Raw genomic sequence first — 22,798 nt, 5'->3', positions numbered from 1 at the left:
AAGAAAATTTCACAACATAAAGCTTTTAAACGGATACACTGAAGCTTCAAAGACTATCACAGCTGAATCTCAAACATTCCACCATGCACTCTTAATGGTTTTTATTGGGACCTTAAAATAATAACTTGGTCAAACAGTTTCTATCTGGATTCACTTCCTCTGTTCAAACTCCCTTGACAACTGGAACTAGGAAAATTAACTTATGAAACAGTTTAGGAACCCAAAAGAGTTGTGAAACCTATGGTAAATTGCAGTGAACCTTTCCAAGTCTACTAACCTAAGGCCATCAAGAGCGAGGAAGTTATATCTAGTGTCTAGAATGACCATTATAATTTTTGTCAGTAATAGTTTCTGAGCAGGTTAAAAAAAATCTTACCAATGAAAATTAAGTAATTCTCCAAGAAATAAAAAACTAAATACCAATAGTTTCTTTTGCATGTCAACACTAGAAACAAAACTTCAATAGAGAAATACAAACAAGCTGCAATTTTAAATTTCAAACTTTGAAAATTATGTCACCTTCAGTGGAGTTGACATTGTTCTGTTTCATTAAAGTAGCTCTCCTGCTGGTAAACAAATTGAAAGGAAACACACACTGTTTACTATTAAAAGGCATATTTGCATGTAAACTTGGGACTCACATCACCCCAAATGGTTTCAATTAGCATCTCCTGAGTAAGTTAGGCAACAAAAAGGAGAAAGGCTATTGCTATTACCCATTGACCTTCACATTTTTTTGTTTGTTTCTCAACAGTTTAAAATGTTTAGTGGCTGAAAGAAAGTTATGCTGGTACTGATTTCTTAAACATGTGAACATCATTTTACTCCAAAAGAACAGAAAACATCATTTCAACCTAGAGTAATACAACACTTAAGAATTCACACTTTAGGCACTTAACAAACCTCTAGACAATTAACAAAGGAAAACAATTTAAATGACCTAAATCATACAACTACTTGGTTATGGACTTACATTGAACCCAGGTACCTAATTTCAAATTTAGTGATTCTTCTACTAAAGTCTACTGAGATCATGTAATTAACATGTATTCAGGAACAAGCCACTATATGGTGCTTTAGAAGACAAGCAGCAAGGAAATGTGTGTGGTCTTGACCTCTAATGAGCAGTTAGTACACACCTTATGTACTGGCAGGCTTTGTGTCAACTTTACACAAGCTGGAGTTATCACAGAGAAAGGAGCTTCAGGTGAGGGAATGCCTACATGAGATCCAGCTGTAAGGCATTTTCTCAATTAGCTATCAAGGGAGGAGGACCCCTTTGTAGGTGGTACTATCCCTCAGCTGGTAGTCTTGGGTTCTATAAGAGAGCAGGCTGAGCATGCCAAGGGAAGCAAACCAAGCCAGTAGGTAACATCCCTCCATGGCCTCTGCATCAGCTCCTGCTTCCTGACCTGCTTGAGTTCCACTCCTGACTTCCTTTGGTGATGAACAGCTATGTGGAAAGTGTAAGCTGAATAAACCCTTTCCTCTCCAACTTGCTTCTTGGTCATGATGTTTGTACAGGAAAAGAAACCCCTGACTAAGACACCTTTTAGATGAGAGTTACATATTCTATTAAAAAGTGATGAAAACATGAGCATTCTATGACAATACAACAAAGGGGAGAGAAGTTGAGAACAAAACTATGACAGGTCACTATGGAAGGTCAATTCAAGAGGTAGTATTCAAGAGGCAGTAGTGTGGTCAATCAAAAGTGCTAACTGCTGAATGGGAAAGATGGAAGGCCAAAACCAGATATCAAGAGATGAGAGTACCCGACTTAAAATTTAAACTTAAGGCTATAATACCATGAAACGTGGTAGGATATGGTGAACAGTTAAGAAAATTCTTCTGGAGACCAAGAACAAATATGGAAGAGGTCAGCAGCACTAACCCAAGGCTCAAATGAGAGAAGAGGACCTGAAGTTCAAGTAGGAAACAGGACAGCAGCGTCTCTTATTTTAGTGACAGGAACTATTCATGTCTGTGTTTGTGCACAGTGATAATTTAATTAATTTCAAACAATAACAAAACACTATAAAACAAATTATACCATCACAAAAATAAATCTAAACAGCAAAAACATGCTGTCCTGCTAGTTATGGTGACATCTGCCTATAATCTCAGGAAACCAAAGCAAGAAGACTGCAAGTTTGAGGTGAGGCTACAAAAAGTTGGCATCCTGCCTGTGCCACACAGGTCACATATTTCAAAACAAACAAAGCTCCAATAAAACCTCTCTAATATACATAAGCTGGTATCTTGCTAGCTGTGACCAGCAACTTAGCACAAAAACCTGTTTTTATTGACAGTTACACCTCCTGCACTCAGAGCAGTATCATTTAGAATGGATTAGAGTAGACAGCAAGTGCAGCATGTAACAGCCGAATGAATGAAATTATAAAGAATCAGTATTAACAAAATTTATAATCCAAGATAATATTTGGGAACAAATTTGCACAATATAAAGACGTGCTATAGAAATTGAAAAACTGGATATAAACGTTTCATAGAAATGGGGAAACCTAAGATAAAATTTGAAATTTCACAAACAATGGAAATTCCAGGTTAAATGACAAGCATAAATATGAGAGAGACAAAAAAGAGAGAGAGGGAGAGTGAGTGTGAATGTGTTCCCAAAGTTCTGATCACCAAGAACCTTTAAAACACAGGAGCACTAGGTTGAATATGAAATATTCCCTCAAAAGGAGTCATCTCCAGGTGGCTGATCTCATTGAGAGATGATATAATTTAGCCTGAATAATGAAGGGGTCATTCAATGATGAGGTCATATAATTTGAAATGATAGGAACTACAAGGTGGGTAGGCGTGGATGAGGGGAAGTAAGTCCCTTAAGGGTGTTTCTTTAAAAGGTACGATTTGTTCCTATCCCTTTCCCATCTGCCTTTCTGTCTTCTCAAAAAGGCAATGCTATCCTGCCTCAGTACACTGTCAGAAACAAGGGAGGAGTTGACATGGACCAATAATATTAACACTACAAATCTTTAAAATGCTTTTGTATTTAATCATGTCAGGTATTTTGTCATGGCAACAAAGCTTCTAACATGGGAAGTATTTAACGCTCATATTCTGTTTGATTAAAAATAACATTTTAGAAGTCTAAGTAGCCAGAAATAGGGCAATGAGCATATACAGAATTAGACACATTAGTAATCTGCTTAATCAAAAAGAAGTTCTAATACAAAAAGGAAAAACAAACAAACAAACAGCAGTTAAAACCAGGAAGTATGGACAGAGAGAGACCATTCCAGAAGAAAATCAAACTGAGTATGCCTGAGTGTAAAGGGTGAATGAGTGTAAAGGCTAACAACAGGAGACTACAGCTGAGAAGGGTTCCCTTTGGGGTGGCTAATACAATATAACCAAGTGGTAGACTGAAAGACTCTCAAGAAGCAGGTGGCAAGCCTCAGAGAAGCTACCCAAGGACACTTGACTACAGCCTCAGCTTTGCAGAAAATACCTGTTTACTGATCTGGTAAGCATAGTCACTCTGCTCGAGACAGACTGACAAAACTCAGGTTTGTAAGAGTGCGTGCTGTGACTTAATTTACAGGGAAATGGGAGCTAGCAAGCCGGTAAAGCATTAAGTATACTAAGGACCCATTCAATTTCTGTTTTAAGTTACACAAGTAACCAAAAGAACAGGCTGGTTGGTGAGCTTAGCACAGAAAACAGCAAGTGCCACTGAAGGACATTTCACTCAGGCAATGCTTAAGACTGATGAAAAATTCATATGCAGTAGACCTTTGTAGTGTGTAAAATACATTCAACCCCAAATAGTTACGAATACACGTGTTACTTGACTACTTAAACTTACAACTGATAACACAGACTTGTCTTCTCTTTATATATAAAAAACTAATGAAACATTACTGCTTTTGACTCATAATTACAATTGATATGGCTATACTACATAGGCCAAAGAAACAACTATAGCTAAGTTCAATGTAAAAGGATATAATATTTCTTACATTGTATGTTGATTTCATACTGAAATGCTAACTCTTCCTTCACCACCACCCACAAATAAAAGGTGGTAAATCTTAAAACAAGTATCATTGTCCAGTGTTAAGTAACCCTCCAAGTTTACGGAATAAATGAGTCTACAAAAGTGGTCTTCGAAAGTCTGGTTCAAGGAATGACATCTGATTCACTCAAGGGCCAGTCCAGTCAAGTAGACTGACAGTGGATCCACACCTCTCCTTCTTCTCCCCAATATCCAAACCTCCAGCCTCATCCCCAAGCTCTGTAGCAGAAAACTCGAGGTCTCCCTTTTCTCTCTGACCCCATACCCTATGACTCACAAAGATTTTCTCACTAAACCGTCTTTCTCCCAATCACTCCACTCTCCTAACCTCCAACACCAGTCAGGCATTTACTGGGACAGGATAGCTGAGAGCTGAGGCAGGGAAACAGGGAAGCCAACCTTCATCACTCCCCTCCCCCTCTAAATCCAATCCCTGAATCTTAAGTCCAGCTCTTCAGCAAAACACCCATGACAGCTCTCTCTGCCCTGCTTGCAATCTTCCCCTTGTAACCTGTCTACACCAACTAGCACTGTACTTCAGCCCTCAACTTCAGCAGGTACCCCTCACTAACCCACCACAAGCCAGAAAACCACATAGAATTCCTGCAGGTTTGCTATTCCAGCCTCATCCCCAGTTCTGTAAAAGAATGCCTGCTAAAGTTTTCTTTCTTTCCTCCTCTGCCTGCATCCCCTGTGGATCCTACAGACCTTCCCTCTCCCCATTTGTTGCTTTATCCCTGCCCAAAACTCTAAGCAGGCATCTTCCCTTCTCTAACCCCTAGTCTAATTCCCAGCACTATAGCATACACTCTGGGGTGACCTCACTTCACTGCCCATCCCCCCACTCTCATTGCCAATCCAAATAGACCAAAAAAAAAAAAAAAAAAAAAGCATTGAACCTTCTGTTCTCCTCCCTCCTATGGATCCCCTTACACCCCTAGCCTACCCCTATTCCTATGTGTCAGCACTCAATATCCAGAAACACATTTTACCTGGTACCCACAATAGTCATAACTATCACATCCATAGAAAACTTCCTACCAGGAACACCTTGGCATCACACTCACAAAGACAAATGCAGAAATCAGCACCTAGGCCTATAATCAAACCATTTCCAGATGCCTAGACACCAGCATAAAAACACAAGAACAACCAGGACAATGTATTTCCACTAGAACAGTTATCCTACCACAGCATGACCCAATATCCCAGCATAACTGAAGCACAACTTAACACCAACTAACTATATGAAGATGAAAGAGGTCCTTAAAGAGGTAATGAATAAGTTCCTTAGAGAAATATAGGAAAACACAAAGAAACAGTGTGATAATATGGATAAAACTGTTTAAGACCAGAATATAGAAATCGAATGAGAAAAGAAAAAAACAAACCGAAGGAATGCTAGAAAAGAAAAAATGTAGGAACTCCAACAGGAACTACAGGGAAAGCTTCATGAACAGAATATAAGAGATAGAAGAGAGACTCTTAGGTGTTGAAGATATGACATAAAATGGATATATCAGTCAAAGAAAATGTTAAATCCAAAAAACCTCCTGAAACAAAGCAGCCAGGAAACCTGCAATACTATGAAAAGATCACACCTAAGAATAATAGGAATAGAGGAAGGAGAAGAATCCCAGCTCAAAGGTCCAGAAAACGTTTATCACAAAATTATAGTAGAAATTCTCCTAACCTAACATTGATATCTAACAGCGATATAAGAATCACAGACTACCAAACAGATTGGATCAGAAAGTCACCTTGAGGCAGGGAATGGTAGCACAGACCTCTAATCCCTGCACTTAGGAAATAAAAGCAGGCAGATCTCTGAGACTTCAAGGTCAGCCCGACCTACAAAACCAATACCTGGACAGCTAGGACTGTTACACAGAGAAGCTTTGTCTGGGGGCAGGAAATGGTCTCTTTGCCACATAATAATCAAACATACTATAAGAATATTAATAACTGCAAGGGAAAAAGAGCAAGTAACATATAAAGGAAGACCAGTTAGAAAGGTGACTCTAAAAGCCACAAAGTCCTAGACAGATATGCTGCAGAGTAGAAGAGACCACAAATGCCAGCCCAGACTACTATACCCTGAAAAAATTTCAATCACTATTGAAGGCAAAATAGGATATTCCATGATAAATCCAAATTTAAACACTATCTACAAATCCATCCCTACAGAGAGTGCTAGAAGGAAAACTCCAAACTAAAGTTAACTATACCCATGAAATCACAGGGAATAAACACCAGCAAAATCAAAAGAGAAGCATACGGAAGCATATGCACAAACACACACACACACACACACACACACACACACACACACACACAGGCACCAGGAAAATAAAAGGAACCAAGAACCAAAGATCAATGATCTCTTTCAGTATCAATAGTCTCAATTCCCCAGTACAAAGACACAGACTAACAAAATGAAGTGAAAACAGGATCCATCCTGCTGCTGCATCCAAGAAACACACTCAATGTCAGTATCAGTGACAGATACTACCTCAGGGCAAAGGGCTAGAAAAAATATTCTAAGCAAATGGACCTAAGAAGCAAGGTAGAGTAGTTATTTGAGTATCTATCAAAACAGACTTCAAAACAAGTCCAATCAGAAGATACAGGAAAGGACACTACTAACTCATTAAAGAAAATACCTACCAAAGAGACATCTAAATCCTTAACATCTTATGCCTCAAACACAAGGGCATTCAACTTTGTAAAAGAAACACTACTACAGTTTAAACCACATATTGACCCTTACACACTGATAGTGAGAAACTTCAATACCCCACTCTAACCAATGGATTGGTCATCCAGACAAAAACTAAACAGAAATAATGGAACTAACAAACATTATCAATCAAATGGACCTAATGGATATCTACAGAACATTTCACCCAAATGGAAGAATAAACCTTCTCAGTACCTCCTAGAACTTTCTCTAACATCAACTACATTTGCAGACCTAAGCAGGTTTCAGCAGACACATGAAAACTGAAATAACTCTCTGTATGCAATCAGACCACCACAGATTAAAGCTGGATACCAACAATAACAGAAGCAACATTAAGCTTATAAACTCATAGAAACTGTACAAGTCTTTACTGAATGGGTAAAGACAGAAATGAAAAATTAAACACTTTCTAGAATTCAATGAAAATAAATACACAGTATATATGATTTTATGGGACATAATGAATGCAATTCTAAGAGGCTAGAATAAAGCACTATGCACCTACATTAAAACAAACAAACAAACAAAAAAAACAACCCAACAAACCAACAACAACAAAAGCTGAAGAAATCTCATACCAGCAACTTAATAGCTCACCTGAAAGCCCTAAAACAAAAAGAAGAAATCACACTCAAAAGGAGTAGATGGGAAGAAATGAACTCAGGGCTTAAGGCTACATCCACAAGATGGAACCCATACCCAACACTGTTTGGATGACCAAGAACCAGAGACTAGATAGCTCAGACATCTAGAAAACCAAACACTACTGGTCTAAAGAAAAAAAAAAAGTAGCAATAAAATAACTCCTAATGATATTCTGCTATACACCTAGAACGGTGCCTTAAACATCAGAGGTACTTCCTCAACAGAATAATTAGAGACCCAGAGCCAGGTGTTAAACAGAGAGAGACTTTAGAACCTGACTCAGGGACCCTGCAGATGAGGGGTAGAAAGAATTTAAGGGAAAGGAAGATTGGTGGATGGGAGACATGGAGGTCACCAGGAGAACAAGGTCCTCTGAATCAACTGAGCAAGGCACATATGAAATCACAGAGACTGAAGCAGCAAGCACAAGGCCTACACCTGTTCCTCTGTGTATATACCATAGCAGACAGAAAAGGAAAGGGCTCTGGAAGGGGAGGAAGGGGGAGGGCACTTTGAGGAGTAGAGGATGAGGAAAGTGTAATCAAGATATACTGTATGAGAAAAAAAAATCTATTTTCAATCAGTCATCAAAAACAACACCCCCCCCACACACACACACAGTTATAGCAAAAGAGGCAGATTCAATGTTACCATTTATGGGTAAGATTAGACTCAAGGCATAAAAACAAAGTATATCTTTAGGTCTTTGTCCTATTGAGTGGAAGTATAAGTACTGACTATATTAAGTGTGAAAACTGTGGTCATCACAGGTAATATGAACCAGGTCAGGATAAACCAGATAAATGGTGCCAAGATTCTAGATAAGTTTGCTAGTACCATGAGGTTGAAAAACTCCTTGGATTATTTTTTTTTTCAGAGATTTCAAATTAGCTCCGGCAGAGGATGTAAGCTATAGAAGGAGGGAATACCTCCAACTTATGAGAATTTTGGTTAAAAGCAGAACATAGGTATTGCATGGATCATTATCCAAGCGACTTTAAGTCTGCCTAAGTGACGACAAGCTTAGGTACATTATCAGAAAAATGAATTATCAGGACTTAGAACCTTTAAATGTTACAAGAATTAATAAACACAAGATAAAATAGCTTATCAATAGCCAAATAATACACCAGGCAACATTTGAGATATCCTTGAAGAACAGCATACAACCAACAGGATCTCTGAAAGTGAGAAAAAAAGTCATAGAATAAATACTAGGGTTATCATCAAAATCAATGGCGGTAAAAGAAGGGTTAGAAAATTAAAGGGAAAAATCACACAGGTGAATGACTAAGAGCTCTAAATGGACGCTTTGAAGATGGATGCTTTAAGAAGTCAAAACATTTGAATGTTGCTTTAACAGGTCAAGGGATTAAGAACAGTTTAGACTTAATCCAAAAAAAGAAATCCTCTACATATGCCAAAACTGGAAAAAGTAACATAAAACAACCATAAACAGACAAGAAGTCATTCTCATGAGCCATTCCAGTACCACAGAATTGATTATATGAGCTATCCGTGCCTAGAGCAGCCATTAGTGGCACTGTAAACTGGATTTTTCAAAACAAGGCTTTTATAATAAATGAGAATAATAAAAGAATTTTGTAGTAAAGCAGCTAAAAAGGGCTGGCAAAACGGCTCAGTGTGTAAAGGTGCTTGTAGCCAAGCCTTATCCCCTAAACTCAATCCCTAAAGGAGAGACTACTCTCATGAACCATCCTCTGACCTCAGTAAAAGATGTGTCTCCCCCAAATAAATGCTTTTCCATAATGATAAAAAGAAAAGCGGCTAAAACATTATGTTCAGCAATATTTAATACTGATTCGTTGAATGATTTGTGAATTCATATCAAATAGCAGATAGTTAATCTTTTGCTATAAAATAACTACATCTTAATGTTCAATTTATTGCTAAAAATAGAACCACTGTATCAACTATGAGTTGAACTCAAAAGACAAATTTTTAAAATTTTTCTTTGTATGTGTATTGTTTTTTTGACGGCATGAATGTCTAGGTGAGGGTGTTAGATCTTAGAGACAGTTGTGAGCAGCCATGTGGGTGCTGGGAATTAATCCAGGTCCCCTGGAAGAACATTCAGTGTTCCTAACCACTGAAAAAAAATTTAGCTGAATTGTTTACAGAACTCTTTAGTTTGCTAGTATTAATACTTTATTAACAAAATATTTTTTAATTTCTTTAAAACAAAAAGTATATACATAAATTTTACTATTTTTCTAACTCAGAAAAAAGTTAACATATTTTAAAACTGAAGTGCTGGATTGGAGAGATACCTCAACAATTAAGAGCACATACTAACAGTTCACACCTTTAATCCTAGCTCCCAGGAGCAAGGGGCGGATAGCAGAGTGCATGCCACTCAGGACCTCAGTTCTGTTCCGAGATCCTTTACAAGAAGCTCCCAACGGGCCTGTAGTTCTGCTCCAAAGGCATCTAGCACTTTTGGCTTCTTTAAGAACCTGAACTCATGGGAACATACTCATCCACATACAAACACATACATAATTTTTAGATAGTATCACAGTACTATTTTTAAAGATTTATTTATTTTATGTGCTCTGGTGTTTTGCCTGTTTTTATGTCTGTGTGAGGGCGTCAGATTCCCTGGAACTAGAGTTACAAACAGGTCTGAGCTGCCAAGTGGGTGCTGGGAACCAAACCCACGTCTTTTGAAGAGCAGTCAGTGTTCTCAACCATCTCTCCAGCCCCCAGTAACAAAACATTTTTTTTTAAATTATTAGAAGTTATGCTTAAAAGTACAAATTCTCAAGAAAATGCCTAAATACAAGGTAATTTTCTTAAGAATTAAACCTATGATGCAACAGAATACATGCAATTGTATTCAAACCTAGCAGCTCTATAGTTTTTGGAAAAGATAATAATAAAGACATCTAGAAGAACTGATTAAATTAAGAAATAACAGAAGTTTTTTTTTTCTTCAAAATAAGTTGATAAAGCAAACGAGATAAAATGAAACAGCAAAGATACATGCTAATGAAATACAATTTATAAACTATTCTAGCATCCTGGTGGTGAAAACAGAGCAAAGATAAGGATACATGCTAATTAAATACAAGTTATACACTATTCTAGCATACTGGTGTTGAAATTAATAGTTGTTTATTTTAAAAGATAATTTTCCAGTTATAGCAGTTGAATAAATTATGCAATAGCCCTTATAAAGCAATACTGTAGTCATAAAAACATTACCAATGAACCAAGTATCTTAGAAGATGTTCGTCACTTCATCTCTAGCTATGACATGATTAAATGTTTCATCCTAGTTCTGAAAAGTTACAGAAAAGGCTCAGTGCAAAAAGCCTATAATCTCCCACTCTTCTTAACTGTATGAATGTTTTCTGACATTGCACAAAACAACTCTTACTATACTCAATGAAGCTATTTGCTGGAAGCAATACACATTTGATTTCTACAAATGATCTTGTTCAAAACATTCCAACTCAGTTAACATTCACTTTTTCTCTGAAACCTTAGATAAGTTTCTACCTAAAACTAGTAAGTACAGCTCCAAACCACCCAGTGTGATGTTCAGCTCTGACTGATGACTGATGGAAGGGCCTCTGCCACTAAAACTGTACTCATTTCTTCCACTTCACTCCAACCTCCACTTCCAGGAAGTTATCACAGTAGCTTTAATACCACAAAGTTAATATTTACTCCTTGATGAAATAAAGGACAAAGGATAAACTTGCCCCATTGTTTAATTACAGGTACTGTATGAAGCACTGAACTTTAACATAAAGAAAAGTACTCTTATTAGGAAAAACCAATACATCATGCTCTCTGTGCCTCCAAACACAAGGCATACGACAACCATCTCAATTTAAAGTAGTGGCTATTTGTGTTACAAATACTTTCATTTATACAAGCTATATTTTACAACCATGTTAAGCATACTAGTAATGTGTGCTTTAAATAAAGCAAATTTAAAATAAAAATTCAGTTATAAATTTAAAGTTATAAATACAAAAGCCAAGAAACTTTAAGCATATATCTGAACAGTTAAGTATTGGCTACATGGTCAATATTTTAATGCACTGAATAATTGAACACACTAGAGTACATATAGTTTTGCTACTAGCAACACAACAATTAGAAAAGCTCTCTCTCCCAGACTCATTCCCTATCTCTAAAATAAAGGGCAAATGATACCACAAATCCCAATTAACCAAATTACCAAATAAACAAATAGTATTTGAAAATTTAACACTTCAGCACCATCAGCAAAGTCTCTGATGTGGAATTTTCATCCAGTGGTAATAAATAATGGTCCTCTGCAAAAAAGGGTAAAACGAGCTACACAATTTATAAGAAGTTTGAAAGGAAACTAAGATTTACAAATTAATGTAAAGTAGGAGACTTTGTCCACTACTCAACAGTCTCATTGCAAATTAGTGCTTTAAAATAGACAGACAGACAGACAGACAGACAAGCTCTCCAGGGTCACTGACATGCTTGGAGGATTAAGGCCTTTACTGCCAAGCCTAAGGACCTGAGCTGGATCCCCCAAACCCTCATGGTAAAACAAAGCAAGTCCAAGCAATCTTCAGAGCTCCACACACTTCATACCATGGCAGGTGCACCTGCTGCAGCACACACAGACATAGGCACTTAGCTTTTCAAAAATTCTATTCATCTCTAGAGACTTAGGACTTAATGAATCTTACAGTCTTGTTTTTGTTTATTTGTTTGGTTTTTTGAACTCTATTGCAGAAACTTAGTAAATTCTCTCTCTTTAAATGACTTGGAGATTTTTATTTTTAAATGATACAGTATTTTTTTTCTAGTCAGTGGTTATTAAGAGAAAGGAGTTGGGGATATCACTTAGCACTGGGAAATAATGAAACAAAATTATTTGAGGGTATTAGTCACACTCAGCACTTGGGAGATTTTATCAGGACATTGGGATCAAGACCAGCCTGACTACAGCATTACATTCCAGGGTGCTCAGAGATCCACACGGAAGAGGAGGGAAAGAGGACATAAGACCTGAAGACCACCAACACTTTTAGTAAAAATGACTAATAAACAAATTGTAAAAATAAAATGCAAGGACTCAATAAGCATTGTTAAAATTATACTAGAAAAGAATTTCATAATAAAATGTTTCAAGATCATATTCTACAGTATATTAAATGTTTCAGGTTTTTTTCTATGTGTTTCTAATGGTCAAAAAAATACTGACCAATTACTTTCAAAATCCAGTTGCCAAATCTTCTACTTTTTTTTCCTTAAAGAGCATAAGAATTTTTAAGAACAATAAATGCAAACCTTAACTAGGCATGGTAGCATATACCTGTTGGGAACCTATGGCAGAGGGATCAAGAGTCTGAGACAGCAGGAAGGACAGAGTGAATTCCAAGCTAACCTGGACTAATTGGCCAACCAATATGGCAAAAATAAAAAAATCAAAAGGTTTTCCTTTTGAATGAGGCTAAACAGAAAGGAATGGTGTTAGTGACAGAATAAATCTGTTTACACAGACAACGTCACAAGCCTCAAGAATAAGAACCATTTATAATTAATCACATAGAGTCATCATAAATATTGTTGATGTCTTCTGGAATGATAAAAACATTTAAAGATATAGAGCTAATGAAGTTCTGGATTTGCTGGAAAACCATCTTTCACCATAACTGCCCTTCAGTGAAAGGAAGCAGAAGGTGACACATGGCTTTCCCAAGCACATCACAACAGTTGAGCTAACAGCAGCAGGCAGCAAATAAAGATAACACAGTACAGGTTGAGCACAGCATGGAACCAAGGACAAACATAATTTGGATGACTGAGATTATTATTGTTAAAAGTTCCTATTTATCACAGAGATAAAAATGTGAAGTTTACTTTAAAAAGTAAACACAGGGTTGTAACTCGGTGTCAATTCCTTTCCTCAGCATTGGCAAAACGAAGTAAAATGAAAACCTGGTTGTGCTAAGTATTCATGGTAGGCATCAAACATTGACAATCTACAATAAAATATGCATAAAACACAACAGAACAACATGCTAAAGGGTCCTGTAGATATGCCAGTTGCACTGAACAAAGGTTTATTTTTCCCTTTCCAGTGCCCATTCAGACTAACCACATTTCCTCACAATCCAAACCTCTCTATTCCTGAGATTTTGCTGCAAAGATACTATCACTATCAACCCATGGCATGTACTGCAGGATAACTATGAATGTGGCCCAACATAAAATTGTAAATTTACTTAAAATATTTTCTAATGTGATGTCTCTTGTAACTCAACTGTATGTTGTTGAGCATGACCTTGAGATGACAAATACTTTATCAAAATATCCCATTTTTCCTCTAAAAAAATCTGTGCTAATTAAACAGTGATCATAAAGAAGTAACATGGAGAGATGGTGTTTGTGTCCAATGACCATATAGAAGGGAGGCAAGTTTCTCTAAGAGATTATAGTTATTTTATAGCTCATTTGGAAGCAAAGTTTCAGATGTAAGCAAGTCATTACAAGTGCAAAGAGGAGGAGAGAGACAATTGCTAGAGCCCTGGGAAAAAGAAATGGGTAAGTGTGGCACACGCTTAGAACAAGTATACTATAGAAGGCTTACAGTAATTAAGGAATTCCAGTTCACAGCTTCTCTTCCGCAATCCCTCCTCATTCATCAGCATTACTTCAAGTCCATGCCCACAACTAAATGATTAATACTCTGGTATGAAGGAATGTTTTAACTGAATATAGTTGAAGCAAAATAAGTACTAAGGAAGCCGGGCGTGGTGGCACACACCTTTAATCCCAGCACTTAGGAGGCAGAGGCAGGCAAATTTCTGAGTTCGAGGCCAGCCTGGTCTACAGAGTGAGTTCCAGGACAGCCAGGACTACACAGAGAAACCCTGTCTCGAAAAAAACAAAAAAGAAGAAGAAGAAGAAGAAAAAGAAGAAGAAGAAGAAGAAGAAGAAGAAGAANAACAACAACAACAACAACAACAACAACAACTAAGGAATTTACACTGTGACTCCAAAAGTTACTCTAATCTTGTGCCTCCATCTGGACAACTGACGTTAAAACAAAACAAAACCTCAGAACTCAACTACTTCATAAGTATTTAAACTGCAAAAAATACACTTAGGTATTATAGTTACTGATGAATTGATGAAAAGCAAAATTCAATTTGTATCCATCTATAGTGCTCTAAGTCTTTAACGTTGAAAAAAATTTCTCATTTTTACTCTTGCTGCTATGATAACCTCGAGAAAAGCAACTCAGGACAGACAGACAGCTTATTTGACTTACAGTCCTAGGTCACAGTCAGGGGTCAGGAACTTGAAGCAGCCAGTCACACTACATCCAGTCAAGACCAATGAGCAGTGAGCTAATTCCCAGCCAGTCATCAGCTTGCTCTCTTGTCTCATACAGTAGAATATCCTTCCTATGGAGCAGTTCACCTACAGAGAGGGGGAGCCTTCCTACCTCGATTTTCTCAGGAAACATCAAAACTGTTCCCTTTTAACCTTAAATCTTACACTTTGTGTCAAAAATACAAAAGATTTTCCTATAATTTAATATCAGAATTACTATTTCTGTCTTATTTAAGTGTTACGAAAGCACTGGGACTTGGTAGATGGGATGTGTTTTCTCAGAACTCTATGAGGCAGAGCACTAATGTGACACACTGTGGATCCAAAAGTGAATATACAGCAAGGTTGCAGAATCTAATATACAAAAATCAATGTCCTCATTCCATTATTAGAACAAGACCCTGCCTTTAAAAAATATCATTTTAGCTGAAGATTTGTCACAGTTGCAGAGCACTTGCCTGGCATGAAAAGTATTGGCCTTATTCTTCAGGTTCAAACAAAACAGTATTTTATTTTGTTTTGTTTTGTTTTTTCGAGACAGGATTTCTCTGTATAGCCCTGGCTGACCTGGAACTCATTCTGTAGACCAGGCTGGCCTCGAACTCAGAAATAAATCTGCCTGCCTCTGCCTCCCAAGTGCTGGGATTAAAGGTGTGTACCAACCACTACCCGGCTAACATTATTTTATATCAGCATCCAAAATAAAGTGAAATATTTAAATAATGGTCTAAGAAGGTATAGCTAGGCATGGTGACACACACCAATCCCAGCATGTGAGAGAAAGTAGGAAGAGAATAAAGTATAGGATTGAGGGGGGGGAACAATTTTAATGTTTCCTAAGAAAATTTATTTTAATTGAGGTAGGAACACCCTCTCTGTAGGTGATCTGTTGCACGGGAAGGAGACTGCCTACTGTATGAGGTAAGAAGGTAAGTTGATCACAACCTGTCTTGACTTCACTCTTGCTCTAGACCAGCTCTCTGACGCATAGCTTTCCATTCCCACAGAGGTCCTCCTGGTTGGTTAATAGTTCCCTTAGAGATGGAAACATTCCATCCAAAAAGGAACACTTTTTTAAATAGGAAGGTAAACAACTTAAAATAGCTTCAGTAAGATCCTGAAACTAATCAGATTCCCTAGTGCAGTCCCTGCCCGAGTAAGCAATAAAAGCTGAGTTACAGAAGGAAAGCTCAGACAGAAGGAAACCAGGCTGGGAAGAAGACCAGTCAAACTGCAGAGAAAACTTGAGACCATAAAAGCTGACTGGAAGGAGAAAGTGGCCAAGCTGCCAGGAAGAGGTTCTGAGCAGTGGCGGCACCTGGAAAGAACACTCTCCAGCCCGTTGAGCTACCTTTAGGCTGTCCAGTGTGCTCATGGTTCCCAGCTTTGTGAGCTGTCACCTCTGCTAGGTTTGTGTTGGGTAGAGTGGGTAAGGGGAGGGCTCCGTGATATAGATGTCTGAGTCACTTCTACTGCTGTAGGTAACCCCTTACCCATATTCTTTTAAGTTACCCTACAGCACACATCAAGTTGGGTTTCGGTGGTATCTTACTTAGGTCTGTCATAGGCTCCCTATCTGGACGAGAAGACATTCGTGTTGCATCTCCCAGGGCAAGTTTTGTCACACAGCACATTCCCTGCAATCCAAGAACCACTCACTGACTGGCAAGTATAAGTCCTGGCTCTGTCTTAGAATAAATGAAGGAGGAGGGTAGGAACACAAGAGGAAAGGAAGAAGAAAACTATCAGGACACAAAGACCTGGGGGAGGGGACCTTAAATATAACAAAGAAGCAGCAGCCAATCCACAGGGGTTATAATATTGCATGGTTCCACGGGGTCCCCAATGGAGGAGCTAGAAAAAAGTACCCAAAGAGCTGAAGGGGTCTGTAACCCTGAAGGTGGAACAACAATATGAACTAACCAGTACCCCCAGAGCTCATGTCTCTAGCTAAATATGTAGCAGAAGATGGCCTAATTGGCCATCATTGGGAGGAGAGGCCCTTGGTCTTGCAAAGATTATATGCTCCAGTACAGGGGAATGTGGGAGTGGGTGAGTGAGTTGGGGAGCAGGGCGGGGGGAGGGTATAAGGGGCTTTCGGGATAGCATTGGAATTATAAATGAAGAAAGTATCTAATAAAAAAAAAAAAACATTCTGGAATAGAAAAAAAATATTGCATGGTTCCAATGATATAACATCCTGGAACGCCAAAAGATCAGTTGTTGCCTGAGGAAGGGAAAGAGGAAGAATGACTTCAAGGGAATTAAAATACGCTTATATCATAATGATGGGTGTACATAAAACAAACAAACAAACAAACCAAAAAACCTATTCATCCAAACCCACAGAAAATGTGACCAAAATACACTATAAAATTCTCAATGAATGAAAATATATTATTTTAAAAAAAATCTAAAAGGGACATATCACTCTGGTAAAAGTTACAGATAATGGAGAGGCATGCAGAACAACAGAAACTTGTGCACACAATCTAACACTAATCTAAAGTTTCTCTTTAAAAAAAAAATCTTTAGGAGTTGGTGAGATGGCTCAGCAGTTATGAGCAGTGGCTATTTTTCCATAGGAGCCAGGTTCATTTCCCAGCACCTACATGACTACTAATAACCATCTGTAACTCCAGTTCCAAGAAGTCTGACCCCACCCACACACACACCCCATGTCCTCTTCAGGCATTGCATACACACACATACAGGCAAAAATACACATAAAACTTAGTTAACTAAAAATTAATTGGTTAAGAAAAATTTCAAGGGGCTAGAGAGATGGTTCAGTAGTTAAAAGCACTTGCTGCTCTCACAGAGACTGTGAGAGAACATTTACATATGGACTTGTAACTGTTACTATAATGCCAGGGGATCTACACCCTGTTCTGGCCTCTGTACCAGACCTACAAATGAAACATGTGTATACACACACACACACACACACACACAGCCTTCACTTTTTTTCAGTGTATTCCAACGGTTTAAAATGCAGCTGGTGAATTTGTATGCCTATGTGTCAGCCCGATTATTTACGTGTCCCCCTCACTACAGCTTACGACCACCACCATCATGTTCTACTCCCTCTGCCTTCTTTCACTTACCATGGCTAGCAGCCTATTTCACTACAGGAATACTAGTCAGCCTCTCCAAATGGGAAAAAAGTTTCAAAAAGCACAGATGTTTGTTTTATAAGCAGTTATATCCGTGGTCTATCAATGTTGAAAAACAGTGAATGAGTGAAGAAGTATCCTCTGAAATAATAGGGCTTTTTAAACAGCTTTTTAAACAGCTGTCTGGGAAAACAAAGGGTATAGTCATTTTAGTCAAACCAACACAATATTCCTCTCCAAGGACTTTCGTTTTGTTTTGGTTTGTTTGTTTGTTTCACATGATTCCAGAGCAGATAGGATGGTAAACTATGGCTTGTCCTCTCTGAAACTCACACTAGAGTTTAACTTCCAATGACTTAGGAGGGTAGAAACTTCACCTAACTCATGTTTCAGGGTATTGCCATTGGGATGTGATAAAATTCCACAAGATCATCAAAGTAGAGTTCCTATAGCTAAATAGAAAAAAGAAAAGATACATGCTCTCACACCCACCCACCCACTTCTTGCCATTTGCTGAAACATTTCACTGTCAGCAAAGCCATTAACTAGATGAAGTCCCTCTAACTTGGGCCAGAACTGAGAATAATTCCATCCTATGTCATTAGCAATGAAAATAGACTCAAATAAGCAAAAAAGCAGAAGGCAGTTTACACCTTCTGCAAAGGTGCTCAGGCACAAGCTTAACTAACCAAAACACTAACTGAAGAAACACAAGGCTCTAACAGAGACTGACTAGGCCTCTCGGAGGACAAAGAGCAAAGAATCGTAGGAAAGGGAAATCAGAAAACTTGAGAAGAAACTCAGATGACTGCTACTACAGTCAACGTTAAAACCTCCTTAAAATCCACAAAAGGATTGTCTCACTTTCACTCAAATGCAAAAGAACTTCCAATAAATACACTTAAGTTCTTAGTCTTCCATTTTCCTCTAAGAATGGTTTGAAGACCACTTGTTTCAGACTTAACTACAGAATTTATCAAAAATAAAATTTTGAGTTGGGAATGATAGCTCATACAATAATCCCAGCATTTGGGAGGCTGAAGCAGGAAAGCAGGGAGTTCAAGGCTAGCCTGAGCTACTGAATTAAGAAACTGTTTCCAAAAACAAGCATACAAAGCTTCTAAAATTTTACTACTCAAAATGAGATTCAAATACACAATTTTTTTTATTTAACCAAGAATCATAGGTAATTTTTTGTTTTTTTTCCTGAATAGCACAGAATTCACTGTATACCAGACTGGCCTAGGATTCACAGATCCCACGCTGGGATTTAAGGCATGCACCACCATGCCCAGGCATTCTTAAGGAAACTTAAGTAACCCAAAACTCTTCCCAAGTTTACTAGATATCAGCTATTCCTTGACTCCCCCAACTTACAATCAATTCACTGGCTGGTACTCTCTAACTGTGTGTGTTTCTCTCATATCACATAGCACGTCATCTCTTCCCAGCACCGCTCCTCACCAACTTTGCTATAGCAAAGCTTTCTGTCTCTCCACAATTAACAGCAGCAAATTATTAAAATGCTACATTGACTAAACAAGCCACCAGGGATCTGTAACTCAAAATGCTGCTCTAATTGTGCTACTGTTCTCTCATAAATCAATATCAATGCAAGATTTCCATCACAACAGAAAGTGGAACAGAATTAATATACTTGCAGTATGTTTTCTACCAAATATTTTCACAAACTGAAAGCAAATAATTTAGACAGCTCAGTATTTTTGGTCTACATCACAAGCCTATTGTCCTTTGCTCACAATACAAGAATCTGATATACACAGCACATCTATGAAGTTTGGGGCTATACAGCCAGATAAGAGAATGAGAGGGCAGAATAAATTTATAACCAATTAAACATCAGTAAATCCAAAATATCCACTGTGGGGTAGCATTTATAAGATAAGAAATACCTGGTCTAATATAAAGACAAGGATTCTCAGACTACCCAAATGATATGTATGTGTATGAGAGTGTGTGTGTGTGAAAATATATGAATGAATTTTTTAAAGGAAATAAAAGATCAAGGAAACCATATTAAATCTTTTTTTTTTTTTGCTCTTTTTTTCTTTTTTACTTATTCACTTTACATCCCGCTCACTGCCCCCCTCCCACAATCCTTCCCCTGCCCCCCCACCCCCACCCCGAGCAGGTGGGGCCCCTTGAATATCCCTCAACCCTGGCACATCAAGCCTCTGTACCAGACTAAATCTTAATCAGAAATTTGTATTTGTCATGAAACAAGGTTCTAAGTCACTGAATGTAAAGAATCAGATGATGACTTAAAGCCAATTCTACTTTTGTCAGGAATTTAGAACTTCTCAGAGTTCAGAGTCTTACCATAAGTAAACTAATGAGCAGAATCTGGGTCTTGAGAGTTCATGTTCTCCTCACTGTATGGTTCACAACTTAAACTGTTAATTCAATCAAGCTCAACCTAAATTCAGACCATCCTTGCTTTATTTTTTAAGGATTCCAAGCAATGATTGCACTTACATACACAAACATCAACTTCATAGCAGTCAATAACTTTAACTTTAGTCAAGTAACTAACTCAAAAACAAGACAGATCAATGTCACAATGGAGACAACCAGGCCCCACATTGTGAAGGGTCACCATTAGATTAGCTGAAAATATATCTACTTCCTTAGAGCTGCCAGAATGGTTCTATGGATCTCAGAATACAGAGAACAAATTCTAATTCAGCTGCTCTGTGACTATCATGTATTTAATCATTTTATTTAGATACTATTGTCAACTTTCTAGACAAGACCAAGTTTATTAGACCTCACCTCAGGTATAACATACCTGCTTCTAAATTCCACATCTTCCTTCTGTAAAATTTGAAGAGATGGGGAGGTTGCTAGACTTTAATTCCTTCTAGTTCTAATGTTCCCTAATTTTTTTTTTGTTGTTGTTGTTGTTGTTGTTGTTTTTCTGAGACAGGCTTTCTCTGTACAGCCCTAGCTGTCCTGGAACTCACTTTGTAGACCAGGCTGGCCTCGAACTCAGAAATCCGCCTGCCTCTGCCTCCCGAGTGCTGGGATAAAAGGCGTGCACCTCAACTGCCCGGCCCTCTCTAATTTCATTATCCCAAATGAAAACAAACTTCTCTTAAGGAATCTAAGCCATACTGCTCAGAGTTTCAAAACATTAAGACAAACAAACAAAAACATTCAAAGAAATAAGTCACTTGGTAGTATGCAACTGGAACCAGGTGATTTGTTTATTCTCCAGTAAGTACTGCTAAAATCATCATACAAAACAGCTAAAACTGGCAATATTGACCCTGAAAAAAGGGGCATGGCCAAACTGGGAGTAGTGGCATATGCCTTTGATCCCAGCACTTGGGAGGCAGAGGCAGGCGGATCTCTGAATCAGAGGGCAGTCTGGTCTCTATAAAAAGGCGGCTGCATAGTCAACTGAAGCGCAAACCCAAGATAGAAGTCTCTGCAGATGGTTTGAAATCTTTCATGTGGCTGATTGCCTGTTCAACTTTACCAGAACCCTAGGACCTTGGCAACAGCAAGTATCTTTTTAAAATCCTTTTATGTTCCAGAAAAGTTGACTGGAGTCATCAGCCCCTACACAACCACCTGCCTTCCTCTCATATTCCCCCAATAAAGCCAAACTTAGATGTTTCAAAATCCCATTCATTTCATAAATTAACTTCTGAACTGTGTCAGTCAGCACCCATTGCTTATCTAAAGTTGATTAAGACGTTCTTTGTACAAGTCCCTGAACTTTGTCCTTTCAGACTAAAACAGCACAGAACTCTCAGAATGACTGGCCTCACAGTAAAACGCCCTTGGGTTACTCCTTCCCCTCCAATCTCTCACACCAGGTTCTTTCTATGTTTCTATGTATCCTTCTCACCTAACCTTTAAGACACTTGCAAATAATATGACTGAGGCTGTGCCCCCTACTTCGACAGAGATTTACAATAGGAAATTACAAATTTTCCTTTCAAGTCAAATCTGTTGGGACTCAACCTGGACATTTTCTTTAAGAGTGGCACTGATTTTCAGTTCTGCTCTAGTTGACTGCTAAGAGAAGCCAATTTTGTCTTAAGTGCCTCGGCGTTCCTTGTCTCCAAGGAGACAGGCAAGCGTTCAAAAGGCGTCCTTAAAAAGCCTGCGGCGGCGGGAAACGGTGGCAGGGACAACGTGGTGAGTTGGGCAAGGTCATCAGTGGGCCACCTGGCGCCCCAGGACACGGGCCACTTAGTCGGGGTACTCCGACAGACCCGCCCCTCTCCAACCCCACAGGTCCCTCGGCCGACTGGAACCCCTGCGGCGGGCGCGCGCACTCTGGGAAGGTGGGGGTCCGGCCAGCGGTTCATCCCTAACGCTCCGGCAGGTTCCATTCCCAGCAGGGACAGCAACCGGCTCCTCTCACAGACTGACCTCCCTGTCCTGTCCTCCTGAAGGTTGTCACTCTGATCCTCACAGGACTCACCATAACGCCGAGAACAGGCCGTGGGGCAGACGCTCTGGAGTCCCCGGTACCGTCCAGAACCTCCCCTTCAGGTTCTGCAAAACGGATCTCTCCAAACCGCGAAGGGAAAGGTCTTCCGGCCCGGCCGGAAGTCCTGCCCGCATGGGACAGGAAGTTCCTCCCTCTCCGGACCGCCAGCGACCCCACGCCACGCAGAGGAGGAGACGCAAGGCGTTCTCTAAAGCTACTTCCGTGGGTGTGAGGCTCGGGCGGGGGGCGGGGCTGACCTTGAGAACGCGGGGGCGCAGGCGCACAGGTAGGAGGGCGGGGCGGGGCGGGGCGGGGCGGCATGCTCGCCGGATTCTTAGGTAGATGCGGTTCTTTACACGGGCGCTGGTGGTCCGATTGTGCCGCAGCAGGGATCCGCTGGGTGGGTGTAGACCTCG

The 22,798-nt window shown here is 39.0% G+C and overlaps 1 protein-coding gene across 4 annotated transcripts in view; it reads right to left on the bottom strand.

The window, feature by feature from the left end:
• The window catches only part of Tmem161b (transmembrane protein 161B), a 72,030-nt gene extending 49,522 nt beyond the window's left edge, over window positions 1-22,508 (bottom strand). For all 4 annotated transcript variants that reach the window (XM_021208340.2, XM_029543953.1, XM_029543952.1 and 1 more), the window contains exon 1: window positions 22,374-22,508. In XM_021208340.2, coding sequence (XP_021063999.1) covers window positions 22,374-22,376 — 3 coding nt within the window. In that variant the 5' untranslated portion in view covers window positions 22,377-22,508. The remainder of the gene's footprint in view (window positions 1-22,373) is intronic.
• Between the last annotated feature and the right edge of the window lie 290 nt (window positions 22,509-22,798).

Source organism: Mus pahari, chromosome 11 (assembly GCF_900095145.1).
Source record: "Mus pahari chromosome 11, PAHARI_EIJ_v1.1, whole genome shotgun sequence".
Taxonomy (NCBI): domain Eukaryota; kingdom Metazoa; phylum Chordata; class Mammalia; order Rodentia; family Muridae; genus Mus; species Mus pahari.
The sequence above is the reverse complement of the archived record's forward strand: the minus strand, read 5'-3'. Positions and strand labels throughout refer to the sequence as shown.